Source organism: Hipposideros armiger, unplaced genomic scaffold (assembly GCF_001890085.2).
Source record: "Hipposideros armiger isolate ML-2016 unplaced genomic scaffold, ASM189008v1 scaffold_2013, whole genome shotgun sequence".
Taxonomy (NCBI): domain Eukaryota; kingdom Metazoa; phylum Chordata; class Mammalia; order Chiroptera; family Hipposideridae; genus Hipposideros; species Hipposideros armiger.
In genome coordinates, this window is record NW_017733362.1 from 1,376 (window position 1) to 15,855 (window position 14,480).

General features: G+C 50.5%; 1 protein-coding gene across 1 annotated transcript in view; it reads right to left on the reverse strand.

The window, feature by feature from the left end:
- Positions 1–1,021: 1,021 nt before the first annotated feature.
- Positions 1,022–14,480, reverse strand: part of LOC109378462 (maestro heat-like repeat-containing protein family member 7) — a gene marked incomplete at its 5' end in the record, with an annotated part of 34,436 nt that continues 20,977 nt past the window's right edge. Inside the window, 10 exon segments of the mRNA XM_019634842.1 lie at positions 1,022–1,109; positions 1,889–2,015; positions 2,632–2,763; positions 5,798–5,892; positions 7,255–7,385; positions 7,631–7,778; positions 8,305–8,486; positions 9,127–9,265; positions 13,420–13,433; positions 13,436–13,586. Of these exon segments, the coding sequence (XP_019490387.1) occupies positions 5,869–5,892; positions 7,255–7,385; positions 7,631–7,778; positions 8,305–8,486; positions 9,127–9,265; positions 13,420–13,433; positions 13,436–13,586 (789 nt within the window).

The following is a 14,480-nucleotide window of genomic DNA, read 5'->3' on the forward strand; positions in this document are numbered from 1 at the left end:
AGAACCGCTGTCCTAGACAGAAGAGGCACTAGCTCCTCCTGCTAGGCCACCCATTACCACCCCTCCACCCCTTTAACAAGGGCCTTTGACACCCACATGATAACTGAACTCCAGACACTGTTGCCTCCACTGCCTCTTCCAGACGAAGGCATGATCCTGCTGAACGTTGGCGTCGTGAAGCTTGCAGGTAGGGATGCTACGCCCGTAGTACGTGTCTCAGGTGGCATTGTCATCCTGTTGGAGTCATGCCTGCTGCAACTGGCCACAGAATCTGGACGCTGGGGCATTCATTTGCACATAGCAGAGCCGAAAGCACTTCGGCCAACTCTGGTTCTGCTGGCCCACATCTCCAAAGTGGGCGACCTTCCTTGGCCTGTATGGATCGGTGCAACAGTCTCTCATGGGAGTTTTGCGGTCCCTGACCACATGGCTGGCAAGGAGTTGCTTAAAGCTGTGGCCGAGGTTTTCCCCCATGTGACAGTGGCACCAGGCTGGCCTGAGAAGGTGCTGGGCAGTGGCTATGAGGAACAGCTGCTCACAGACATGCTGGAGCTGTGCCAGGGTCTCTGGCAACCTGTGTCCTTCCAGCTGCAGGCTGGGCCGCTGGGCCGGAGCATGGCTGGAGTTGTGGCCAGGCTACTGGCGGCCTCACCCCGGGCCACCGTCACAGTGGAACACAGCTCCACGGGAGGCAGCTATGCCTCTGTGCGGACAGCACTGCTCGCAGCCAGGGCCGTGGACAAAACCCGGGTCTACTACAGGCTACCCCAGAGTTACCGCAAAGACTTGTTGGCAGATGTTGGCAGAATGACCACCCAGTGAATGAAAGGACCCCTGGGGTCAAAGCTTCCCATTAGGGAGGCAGGAAGAAATAAATGGCTCTGCCTTTCTCAAAGCACTGCACATGTGTCCTTGGCAGGATGGAGTGGGAGTGAGGTGGCCACTGAGCGCGCCTAGAGGGTCTGGAGGCTGGGGGCCAGATCATTCCGGTTGTCCAGAAGGAACTGCTCACAGGACTTGAATGTGTTGTAGAACTCGGAGGAGAGGCCAGCCACGTTGGTGGTCACATAGTTGAGAAAGCCCGGAGTGGCCTGGTTGTAGTAGGACACCTGCCGGACAGAAGGCCACACTCAGGGCAGCTGGGCTGGGGAGGGGTGGGAGCCCAGGGGACAGGAGGTAGTGGGGAGGGAGCCCTGCTTGCCTGCGGGGACGGCAGCAGCCTGGGGTCTTAGAAGGCTACAGGACCGGCAGGCGTGACGTCCAGCAGGTGTCCCGGCCCCTTCCTCTGGGTGCTCACAACCTTAGCTTCCCTCTGTCACCACACACACTGCACCATGGGCCTCCCCAACCAGCCAGAGACCCTGGCAGACAGGGACTGGGTCTCCAGAGCCCAGTATGGAATCCAGTTTAGAAGGCGTGTTAGGGCCTTAGAGACAAGTTAGAACTAAGCCCAGGGATCATCCTGAAAGTATATTACCTGGGCAAGTCTTAGAGCCCTAGCAGCAGCTGTGAGCTGAGGGGAGCTGCGTATCCCCACCCTGGCGCATTCTCAGCCTCCTCCCTGCACAGTTCGATGGGCCCTGAGAACGACCTAAAGCCTTCCTAGAATGATAGGGGTGTGTACGTAAATAATGAATGTCCAGAGCTTTTCCAAGACCCTGTAGTGGCCTTGGACTTACTCTACACAGATGAGATCTTAATTACAGTGAGATTAGATCTCACTTTCAGCCTGACACTCTTAGGTTCCCCCAACTTAGAAGAGAGCCTGCTGGCAGGCAGGGGATGGGGCCAAGGGCTGGAATTGTGTGAGCCAGACAGCACTGAGCTCTGTACATGAATGTGGATTTGGGGTGGGTCCAGGAGGATGGGAAAGGGGTCACGGCCTCACCTTTGTCAACTGCTCCCCCTTGCGCCAGAAGCAGAAGCCTGAGCAGAGGGTCTCCCCGCGCCTATACTCTGGCGTAGCACGGTGAGTGGGCAGCGTAACTGACCTGAGTGCAATGACATAGGGATCCCTGGAACAGAAGGGCAGGGAGGGGCACAGAGAGAAGTTGAGAGCCCATCATGTCCATCCAAGGCTCCTGAGCCCCCTCGCACTGACACCAGAGTCTGAGGCTCATAAACTCTTAGGCCCCACGCCTGTCTCTGGGCCAGGCTGGAGGGAGGGGTCACCCATGTGGTGTGAGCAGCACTGAATTCATCAGAAGCCAGTGTGACTTCACTGGGGATTTTGTGGAAAAGCCCTCCACTGCAGACACTTGTGGTGGTGGGCTTTGGAGTTTTCGTGCCTTATCTTGCTGTGCCTATTTCCAGCAGAAATGAGGCCATTTGTCCTCACTGGGGCACAGCTGGCCGACTTGCCACCCTTCCACTAACATGAGCCTTTCAGAGGATGGACACCAAGTAGGTACCATGTGAGAAATGGCCTTGCCACCCCAGGGACAGACACTCCTGGTTTAGAGCATGAGTGACCAGAGGGGAGGTGTGATCCCTTGTCCCCTGTTTTACCCACAGGAAAAGCCAAGTGGTACCTGGGGTCCCACAGCCAATAGGAAGCACAGCGCTGACTCTAAGCTGCTGTCCCCTCTCTGGGAGCCCGCCCACGTCCCACCACAGCAGGCAGGCACCCACCCATTGTCACAAGGCTACCGCCGGGAGGCCAGGATCACAAAGTCCTGGGGCTTGGCATCACCGCCGAGGGCAGGGCTGATGACGTGGTAGATGGCATCATCCTCGTCCACCTGGTGCACTAGTTCCACGCTCCTGTGGGAAGGCCCAGAACTCAGAGCCCAAGAGCGTCACAGTGTCTCCTTGAGTGACAGCGACTCTGGCCCAGCCCTCCCTGCCTCAGCCTCCCCAAGCAGATGCTTGAGGGACACTTCAGCCCGTACACTGCTCAGCAGGGACCACAGGAGAGCAGGAAGGCCCGGCCAAAGTGTGCGAGTGTGCGCGCGCACGCACATACACACAGGCACACATAGACACGTACACAGGCAAATGCATACACTTGTGCAGACACAGGAACAAAGACCTGCACAGACACACACCTGTGGGCATACCTCCATGCACAGACACATGGATAGACACCCACTGAGCACAAAGACCCACGTGTCTCTTTACATGTCTGTGCAGGTGCACACACCCCACTTGGAGGCGTGTGATCATTCATGGGTTGTGCTGAATATTCAGTGAGCGCCTGCCATGTACCAGGCACTACGCTAAGTGCTTCATATGTACTACGAGTTTAACCCTACAAAAGCCCGGCAGCAGGTATTCTTATGTAGAGGAAGGGATGAGACTCAGAAATAACCTGCCCACGGCCACAGAGCCAATAGGGCTGGAATGTGCTCAGCTGTCAGGTGCCAGAGGTGTGCCCCTCAGGCTTGGGGCACACCACACTCACGCGCCTATACATACATAGTCTTACACCAAAACACACACACACACACACACCAAAGGACATCCACACAGGTATGCATGACCACGTCCAGACCCACTATCTTCTCCCCTGCTCTCCGACTCACCCTCGGAGGCTGCCTCAGGATCAGGGTGGCTGTGCGCAGGGTGGGGGGAAGCGGTCAGGGCTCCCCTTCCCTTTAGGCCCCTCCCCCACAATCCCAACAAGTATCAAGGTCTGGGTGGCCTTCAAGGCCCACATCGGTAAGGAGGAAGTAAAAATGTCATATATGCAGATGACATGATACTATAGAGAACCCCAAAGTCTCCATCAAAAAACTATTGGAATTGATTGACAAATTCAGTAAGGTAGTAGTATACAAAATCAATATTCAGAAATCAGCTGCATTTGTATATACCAATAATAAACTGTCAGAAGGACAAATTAATAAAACAGTTCCATTTACAATGGCTTCAAGAAGTATAAAATACTTAGGAATAGATTTAATGAAAGAAATAAAACATCTGTACTCAGAAAATTAGAAGACACTGAAGAAAGAAATAGAAGATACAAACAAATGGAAATACCTACCATGCTCATGGAAAGGAAGAATTAATATAGTTAAAATGTCCATACTGCCTAAAGCAATATATAGATTCAATGCAATTGCTATCAAACTACCTAGGGCGTTTTTCACAGAAATAGAAAATATAATCCCAAAATTTATATGGAACCAAAAAAGTCCCCAAAAGCCACGGCAATCCTGAGAAATAAGAACAGAGTCGAGGGTATCATGCTACCAGACATTAAAACATAGTACAAGTTTACAGTAATCAAAACAGTATGGTACTGGCATAAAAACAGGCACATAGATCAATGGAACAGAATAGAGAGTCCAGAAATAAATCCATGCATATATGGACAGTTAGTCTATGACAATGGAAGCAAGAATTTACATTGGAGTGAAGATAGTCTATTTAATAAACGGTGCTGGGAAAATTGGACTGATATGTGCAAAAAAAATGAAAATGGTCCACCTCCTTACGCCATATACAAGAACAAATTCAAAATGGATTAAAGACTTAAATGTAAGACCTTAAACCATAAAAATCTTAGAACAAAATATAGGGTCTAAATTTGCAGACATTACCCTGAGCAATATTTGTACTGATACATCCCCACGGGCAAGGGAAGTAAAAGGATAACTATTGCAGTGTTTTGTACACCTGAAACTAATAATAATTAATTAATTAATTAATTAATAAAAAAGACCTGGTCTGGCCTTCATGGCCCATACCAGCCCACCTCCTCCAAGAAGCCTTCCTACCATAGGCCCAGCCCCGCCACCACCCCGCAGCCTTCACCACCTTATCACCCCTCAGGCTTCTTGAACAGCACTGCCAGCAGGCCCGGGGTCACCTAGACCAGGGCTTTTTAAAGCAGCACAGCCCTTTCGCAAAGAAACCTGAAGCTGAAAACTGGTGTATAAACAGTTACAAGAGGACCTGCTGAGGTGAGGACAGGTGGGGGTAGGAGGGGAAAATCCAATTTGTCAAAAATCAAGCGACCTACTCACTGAATTTCCAAATGTACAGGTCTTCCTTATGGATAGACTCAAGAAAATGGATCCTCGTAATAAGGCATGGTGAAATGATGAAAGAACACGCCCCCACACCCCAAAATACAGTATTGGCATAACAGAAAATGATTTCGAAGGGATTTGAAATATTCCCAGTTTCAGTGTAACATTCTCATATTAAACACTGAAATTCGTAGTGGTTTTCCTAAGAACAAATTTGTCTTCCTTGACTAAATGCGAAAGGATATTCATATGAAGAATCAGTAAATTTGGGGAACAAATGTGTTCACAAGAATAACATTTATATTCAGCCATTCACTACATTCAAAAATAACATATTCGTGTACATATCCATAAAAACTGGAAAACTGTAAATTCAGCAAATTGGCCATTATTTGGTCTGAACCTAGGAGGGAGTCCCACCCACTTCTTCAGCCTTCCTTCCCCCACCCTTAGTTCCTGAAATTCCCGAGTCATCCCTCATTATGCTTAGCCCTTGCTGTCCTTTACTGGAGGTGGGGTGGGGGACTAGTTATGTTAGGTGGGGGTCAGGGTCAAGGGTATTCTGAGCCTTCAGGGAAGGAACTGAGCCTGGAATTGGAGTTGATGATCTTGTCCTGTTTCTGGATCAACTAGCTGTGTGACCTTGGACAAGTCATTTCCTTTCCTGGGCCTTATTTTTTTTGCGGGGGAGGAAGAGATGAGGAACAGCCAAGTTGTTCTTCTTCCATCTTAGTTTTGGAGGGCACGGCTAACTCAGCTCCCAGGGCAGAGGGAGGCATGCAGGAGGCCAGGCACCCTCCCCAGCCCCAGCTACTCACCGTCCTGAATGGCACAGTTGGCCAGGAGGTCCTTGATGGTGTCTGCATAGACCAGCCGCAAGTGCCAGCGCTCAGCCGCCACACTGTGCTCCGTACTGAGGAGATTTTGAACATTACTGATAATGCATTTGAGCCTTTTTCTCAATCCTAGTAGCAATCTGTTACTTTGTCTATTTTTGTTAGGTTGGTGTAGGGGATGCTGGCATGCCAAGCCAAGATCTCCCTTTGGGTTTGAAATATTTATTCCCTCAGTGATGGGGATTGTCTCAGCTGAAGAGAACTGCTGGGCCAAGGTCACATCCCTTCCCAGGGTGGCTGGCATCCAGTGACTCCTGGCCCCGATTTGGGGAATCTCACAGAGTGTTGGCTGAGACCTCCCCTGAAGCTACACCGTAGCTTGACTTCACCCTCTGCACTCCTGCTCCCTGCCCTCCCTTCCACGCCTAATAAACCTCTTGCATGCTAATTTCTGTCTCAGAGTCTGCATCCTGGAGAACTCAGTGCATGACAACAGGGAAGGTAGATGGGACTGGATGGCAAAGCTTCCCAAATGTTATATGGAGGAACTGGGCTATGTCTGGCACTGCAGCGTTTGACTGTGTGTTTGTGGCTCACTCCTACCTTACTTAGGATGTTCTCAGCTGTTACCTAGAAAGGAGGTTCTGTGGTTAAATAAGTTTGGGAAAACATGAAATAAACAACCATGAAATATTTCCTCAGCATAGAAAATCTCAGAGCCTTTAATAAGCTGATGACATTTCAAATCTCCGCGAAGAAGATGACAATGCAGTATTTCCCAAACTTACTTGTCTTACAACTTCTTTTCTCCCCTGTGGGGCATATCTAATAGGACTGGTGTCATAGACAATACACTTGGGAACTACTGTTACAGAAAAGGGAGCCAGTAAAGTCTTCAAGCAGGAATATTACACAGACAGACGTGTATTTTAACCAGAGCGCTCTGGTGACCTGGATGGTCCATGAAGATGAAATTAAAGGTTGGGAGACCCAGTAGATGGCTGGACCCATGGCCCAGCTGAGACGCATCCATGACCTAAACTACAGGCAATGACAGTGGGGATGGGAGCAGAAAACAGATTCAGAGATATTTGGGATATTTAAGACTGATGCAATATGGAAGGTGAGGGAGATAAAGGAGTCAAGGATGATTCTAGGTTTCAGCTTTGCAGATCTAAAGGGACAGAGCAGAATTGAAACGGGAAGGCCAGAGTTCAGAGCAGACATGCTGAGCCTGCAGTGCATGTGGCTCAGAGGTGTCAGTAAGCCACTGGAGAGGGAGCACTAGGCATGAGGAGAGAAGTCAGAGATGGTGATAAACATTCAGAAGCCAACAAATCGTGGGTGATCATGAAACTGATAGGATGTAAAAAGAAAGGAAAGAATTGCCCACCTCCAACATACTCATAGGGAACCACTGTAGTCTTGGGATCACTCACAAGGTACTTGCAAATTTTGTCCACGGTTTGCTGCTGGTTGTCCCAGGGCTTCCGGCTATAAGCTCTTTTTGGCAATTTCCAAGCCGTGAAGCAAGAACAGCGGAACAAGGTCTTCACGCAGCTCTGGGAACCGATAGGAAGAGAATACCAGAGCTGTGGAATTCCAGGACAGCCAGAGCATGTTCCAGAAACAAAAGTTATGTGGAACTGGATTTTGGAAAATCCATTCCTCTTTGAAATGGACAAGTGACGTTGGCTGTTTTGAGGAGGAATCCTGACATGGGTGCCTTTGGAAAACAGACTTCCCTCAATAGATTGTTAGTGATTCTGGATCCGTTTCCACAAAGCCCAGGGCCTGTGCACACGCACCTGGCCCACTTGGCACTGCCCCCTTGCACGGTCAGCAACAGGGGCACTAAGGCACTGATCAGCTGCTCCTCCATGGCCGGAGTACGGGGGGACCGCAGCTTGTGGACCACCTTGCCATACAGGTTGATGCAGGAGGAGCGCACGTCCTCCCGTGACTAGGACAGACCCGGAGGCTCAGGCACGCTCCCTCCTCCAAAAGGCTGCCTGGGCCTTTGAGCTCCACGTGGGGGCACCATGACCTTCCTCCCACTCATTCTATGGGGCTCTCCAGGCCCAACCGGCCCAGAGGCAGAGAAGAGCGGAGGCCACCTGGTGGGGCTGACCTGGGGCTGGCATCCCTCTCACCAGAGCCTAGGTCTAGAGCTCCATCCACTCTTCCCAGCCAGGGCTCCTGCTCACCTAAAGGTGCCTTAGTGCCAAGTGAACAAATGCCCCTTCTCCCGGGACCAATAATGCACCCCCTGGGAGACTTAATTACAAAAAAAGCTCCCTTGTGAGAACCAACTAGAAAAGGAAAGACTTGGACCACCGGGAGCAAGGTGCCCCTTCCCCTGGGCTGACTGGGCCCTGCCCAGGTCCCAACGGGCCATGGGAGCTATTGCAGCCCCCAGGGTAGTATAGAACGACCCCCCATGTGCTGACCGCACCCCTCCCACTCCCAATCCCAGTAGGGTTCCTTACATCACTGAAGTGTGGCCCCAGGACCTGCAGCGTCTCCACATAGACTGAGCTGTCACTCAGCTTCCGTTCCTACCCTTTGAAGATGGCCTTGAGGTTGTGGCCTGCCTCCACCATTAGCAGCCCATCCACGCACTTCAGGCCCTTCACCACGGAGGGCAGGAGTGCCCGCAGCTTGGCGGTTTGAGGGGCAGGAGCATTTAGGAGGGGGGCTCCTACCTAGGCTAACAGGTGGAAGACCCAGCCTCTGATTCACTGAGAACTTGGAGAAATAAGTCCCAGGCCTTTGCTTATGCCGTCCCCTCTGCCTGGAATGCCCTCATTCAAGCGCTTGCTTTCCCCTAAGCCCACTTTGGCCTCATTGAGTCTTTCCTAGCCTGGATACCTGAGGCCCTTTGCTGTCTACTCGCTTCCTTGTATTGTTAGTTAGCTTTGTGCCCTGTCCTTTCATCCCACTATATACATCATAAGCTGCAACAATGACTGGTAGAGAAAATCAAAGCACTTTTTTAAATGCTAACAATGCCACAACAATATTGGCCTTGGGTTCCTAAACTGTAAAACAGTAAAAATGACTGCATTCACCAGCCCCTACTATACACACTGCCTTTAGGGCCATTGTGAAATACTGGATTGGAAACTACTTAAAAAAAATAAAGTATGTAGGGAATTATTAGGAGATATCCATTTTACAGATGGGACAACTGAGGCAGGGACTGACATGGGCTCTGATTCCAGCCATCACATCTGAGAGTTGGCCAGCTCCATCCTTCCACCAGCCCAAGGCCTGGCTGGGCCGGGCTCTCCTCTGCCCTCCGCTCACCTTCTCGGTCCTGCGGGCCAGGATGACCAGGCCTCGGATGGACAGCACCTTCAGGATGGGGTTGCGGTGGTTCAGGCCTTCTGCAATCCGCCCCAGAGAGTACTCCTCAGGGATCCGACGCACCTGCTCCATCTGGAGGAGCTGAAGAGTAACAGTAATTATTCCCTGGGCCAAAGGGGCAGGCACCCCTCTTCCGGGCTCCCCATGCACTGGTAGTACATGCTAGATGACCAGGGGCTGAGCGTGAGGCGTGAACGATTGCTGTCTGGTCAGCGCTGTCCACTGAGAGCCACATGCATACGTTTAAATATTCTAACAGCCACATTAAAAAAGAAATAGGTAGAATTAATTTTCATAATACATCTTATTTAACCCAATATATCTAAAATATCATTACAGCATGTAATCAATATAAAAATTGATATATTTTATACTTAAAAGAATTTTGAACCAAGTCTGAAACCTGGTGTGAATTCTATACTTACAACACATTTCAACTCAGAGAGCTACATTTCAAGGGCCAAATAGGCCCTGTGTGGCTGGTGGCTATCGTACTGACCAGCACAGGTCTGGTTCATGATAGCCACTGGCTCTTCTGTTTCCACCCAGCGCTCGGAGGTGGCGGCCCTGAACCCTGTCTTCTCTGCTCACTCTCCTGGTAAGCCCCCCACTCTCAGGATTTTTAACTGCTGTCCTTAAGCTAATAACTCCCAAGTCTCCATCTCTGGCTCAGCCTCTGTCCAGAGCTTCCACCTTAGAAAACCAATAGTTCATCAGACATCCCCACTCAATGTCCATCAGCACCTCATGTCAGAGCTGAATGCGTCACTCTCCAGCTGAGAGCCCCCCCGCCCCCCCCCGTGTCCTCATCACCTGCTTGCTCTGGGGCCTCATTCATGCCTTCTAACCAAGCCACTCATTGTTTGTGGAATGACGCAGGCTGTTTTGTCCCCTCAGTCCGGGCGTGATGCCCTTCTGCTGGGCACCCACCTCCACTCTAGCCCCCCTCACTTTACATGGCCCCATCCAAAATCCGGCCCCCTGTGAAGCCATGTTTAACTGCCCCCACGCTTCACCTAGGTGGATGACCCCTTTCTCTGGGTCCCTGGGAGCCCTGAACAGAGAGACCTTGGTGCCCCCATCTGCTTATGCATCTGCCTCCCCTATCCCACTGGGGGTGCCCTTGAGGACACAAATGAGTGTTTTTCCTTGGGTCCCCGTTACCTAATGCAAACTCTGATATGGAATATGTGCTTAGGTAACACTGTTGCACAAAACATGAAATTTGGTTGCTTTCCTCCTTAGAATTGTGCTTCCTCCTGCATGCCCATTGCAGGATTAGCACTACCAACCCCCCACCTCCCCACACCATGCCCCAGCCCCCAAGCAGGCATCGCTTTCATCTACTCCCTCTCCCTTATCACATTCCCACCCACCACAGCCATGTGTCTTCAATTTCTGCCTAGTCGTCCTCACAATCACTTCTCCCTTCTGTTCCCGTGCCCTACACTTACTGTAACTGTTGAGACCACGTGTCTGTATGATAAGAAGAGAGAGCTGGGGAGAAGGAACAGGAAAGGCAGGGCCCCACCCATAGCTCACCCTCCACCCATCAATACAACAGACACTCAGGTCTGCTCTGCACCAGGTTCTGGGCTGGGCACTATTGACACATTAAAGAGTAATGATACTAATAATAATAGCAGCAGAGCTGACTCCTAGAGACCACGTCTCATTTGCTGGAATTGTTCTGAGTGCTCTACATGTACTCACAGAATCCTCATCAAAACCCTATGAGATGGGCAATTCATTAGCCCCATATTACAGGTAAAGAAACTGAGGCACAAGCAGGTGCAGTGACTTGCCCAAGGTAACACAGCTCCCTGGAGAAGTTCACTCACCATTGAGAGAAGCAAGCATACACAAGACAATCACAGCATAGAGTGCTAGGGTAGCCAGCGACGGACATCTGAGCTACATCAAAGCACCACAATGAATGTGGCAGGCCTGGCTCTGGCCAGGAGAAGGCCATCTCTTCTGGGGAGTGGGAGAAGCACTGAACCTGGGGGAGGACACTTGCTCCAGGGACCGAGGGTCACAGCTCAGGGTTCCAGGGGAATGCTGGGAAAGGCTAAGTCTAGAGTCTTTGACCTTGTGGTAGTCATGGGAGCATCCCCTGAGATCTGACAAGGTCCAACCTCCACCACTTCCCCCAAACACACGTGTAGCAGCCACTAACAGACTAAGAGAAGTACCTCTCCCACAAGGCTCACTGGTGTAGAGGAGCCAGTCAGGTAGATATGGTCTGAATCTCTCTGGACTGCATGAGCTGTGTGGCCTTGAAAAATGCCCCTGACCTCACCTAAACTTGAGCACTACAAGTCTTTCTTTGCAGCACTGCTGTGCAGATTGGTGGGGGTAATTAACATATGAAAGAGGTCAGCACAGTGTTTGGCACATAGTAGGCCTTCAAGGAATGGTACTTTCCCATTCTTCATGAGGGCCATGTGGGAAATAAATTAAAAGGAGAGCCCAACAGAGCTGAGGATGGAACCCAGGACTCCTGACCCCAAGACTCAGACTCGTCCTGGAGGCGACACATTCTGCTGGCGCCAGAGTGTGAAAGTGTTCATTCAGACCCTCTGTTATCCATTTAACCCCCACTTCTTGGGGCTCTCTCAGGCTTGGGCTGGGGAGGCAATGCAAATGTGACTTGGTCCCTGCTCCTCAGACTCACAATCCAACTGGAGAGGCAGAAAAGATTCAAGAAATACCTGGAAAGCCATGCTGCCTCCTGTCCATCTGGCAAACTTTGCTCACCTCTCAAGGCCCAGCTCAAATGGCACCTCCTCCAGGAAGCCTCCCTTAACTTCCTACTGTTGGAGCAGACAGTGAGCCTTCTGCCTCTGAGCTCCACTGTACAGACCCTGATGATAGCTCGGACCCACTACATGACAACCAGTAGGTCACAAGAGGCACACAAGGGTGGGTTAAGAGAATGGGTTTTGTAAGTATCCATCAACAGATGAATGGATAAACGAAATGTGGTATATACATACAACAGACTATGATTCAGCCTTAAAAAGGAATGAAGTTCTGACCCATGCTACAACATGGATGAACCATAAGAACATTATGTTAAGTGAAATAAGCCAGATAGTATATGATTCCACTTATATAAAACCTAGAATAGTCAGATTCACAGAGACAGAAAGTAGAATGGTGGTTTCAGGGGCCAGGGCAAAAGGGGCGGGGGAGTTAGTATTTAATGGGTACAGAGTTTCAGCTTGGGAAGGATGATGAAAAAGTTCTGAAAATAGACGGCGGTGATGGTCGCACAACAATATGAATGCACTTAATGCCACTGAAGTATACACTTAAAAATGGTTAAAATGGTAACTTTTATGGCATATGTATTTTACAGACACACACACACACACACACACACACACACCCCGCCCCAACACACATACACAATCAAAAGAGAGAGAGCGAGAGATTGTGTTTGTTTTAAGAGCCCAGATGATCTGGATTTAAATCCTGAAATCTGCCATTACGGGCTGCGAGGCCTTGGAAATGCTGCTTAAATCTGTGTCTCAGTTTCCTCCTCTAAATTGAGGGATAGAATGATATGTGCATCATAGGATTAGTATGAGGATTATATACATGTGTATATGTGTAAAGCTTTAGAATGTGCCTGGAAGGTACTGACTGCTCAATAAATGTTAGCTGTTATTATTGGTGAGTCTCCCCTTCTGGGTCTGACCCTATCAATCTTTTCCTGACTTCACTCTCCACAGCACTCCCCTCCCCCAGTACCCACTTCCTTCAGAAAGCCTTCTCTCATGCTCCTACCACCTCACATCTCCTGTTATCCCAACGTAGCCTGGACTGCCCACCTCATAGCTCACGTCACTCTTTGACATCCTGTTATAATTAGGGTGTTCTCTGTCTCCTCTGTTACACCAAGAGTTCATTGAGGGCAGAGTGGAGTCAAATTTATACTTGTATCCCCAATCTGGTGCCTGGCACACAGCAGTGTCCAGCAAAGGATGGTGGTTGCCTGGGGCACTAGGGGAGTCTGGGAAGAGCAGAGTGGGGTAAAGGGGTGGAGAGAAGAAGAGGAAAGGGAAGGAGGAGGGAGGTCTTCATGGTCAAGAGAAATCATGCTCACAACTGTAAATTGCTCAGCACTGTTTGCACAGGACAAAAGACCAGTAACATGAACTGAGGCCTTTGCTCGGGGGAAGACGTGGGAGCTGCCCCCCCACACACACCCAGTGCCCAGGCCGCACCTCCACGAAGAAGTGGTGGCAGTGATCTTGTGCTTCTCGTCGCCTCGCTCCAGGAGCGGGATGAGCAGGTAGAGAAGGCGGCACAGCTCCTGGCAGGAGTAGTGCACCACGGCCCGGGGATAGGGGAGGGGGAGCAGTCCGCTAAGGCTCTCCAGAGCCAGGAAGACCTGCTGGACGGGGGTCTGGCATTTGAAACTCTGGACAAGGCAGGGTCACCTGGCTTCCTGCATTCCCAAGATCCCCACCTGGACAAGATCTCAGAGGCCATCCAGTTTAACTGCTGATGATATTTCACAGATGAGGAACCTGAGGCTTACAGTGGGAAAGTGACTTTCCTGACAACACAGGGCAAATCACTAAGAGAGACGAGCTTGAGACCCTGGACTGCACAGGACCACTTCAGGAGGAAGAACAGGAAGGAGAGAGTGCGAGGACCCACTCACTAAGCAGCAGGCAGCAGCCAGACACTTCCATGTTGTTATTGCATTTGATCCTCACCAGTAAGCTTTGAGGCAGATTACTGGTATTATCCCCATTTTCATAGATGAGGAATCAGAGGCTCCAAGTGTGACCTGCCATGGTCACAGAGGTGGAAAAAAGGTAGGGCCGGAGCCCCAACCCAGGTCTCCCCACCGCAGCTGCCTTGTTCATTGTATCAAGTCAGTAGTTCTCCAAGTGTGGCCCCTGAATCAACAGTGTCAGCATCCCTGGGATCTCATCAGAAATGCACATTCTCGGGCCCCCACCCTAGACCGACTGAATCAGAAACTCTGGGGTGGGACCTGGCAATCAGTGTTTTAACAAGCCCTGTAGATGATTCTGATGCTCGCTCAAGTCTGAGGACCACTGTGCTATGCTCCATTCATCAGTGAATCCAGGAACATGTGGCTGCCGTGCACAGAATCTGGAATAAGACAGTTGGGTTCAAGTCCTAGCCCAGCCACAGCGTTGGGAATCGGGGAAGGGGAACAGACAGGTAGACAAGTTGTTGTTTTGTTTTTCAGTATAGTTGTGGAGGATGTTGCTTCACTGGCCCAAGCTGGCACCTCATTGCGCTCTTC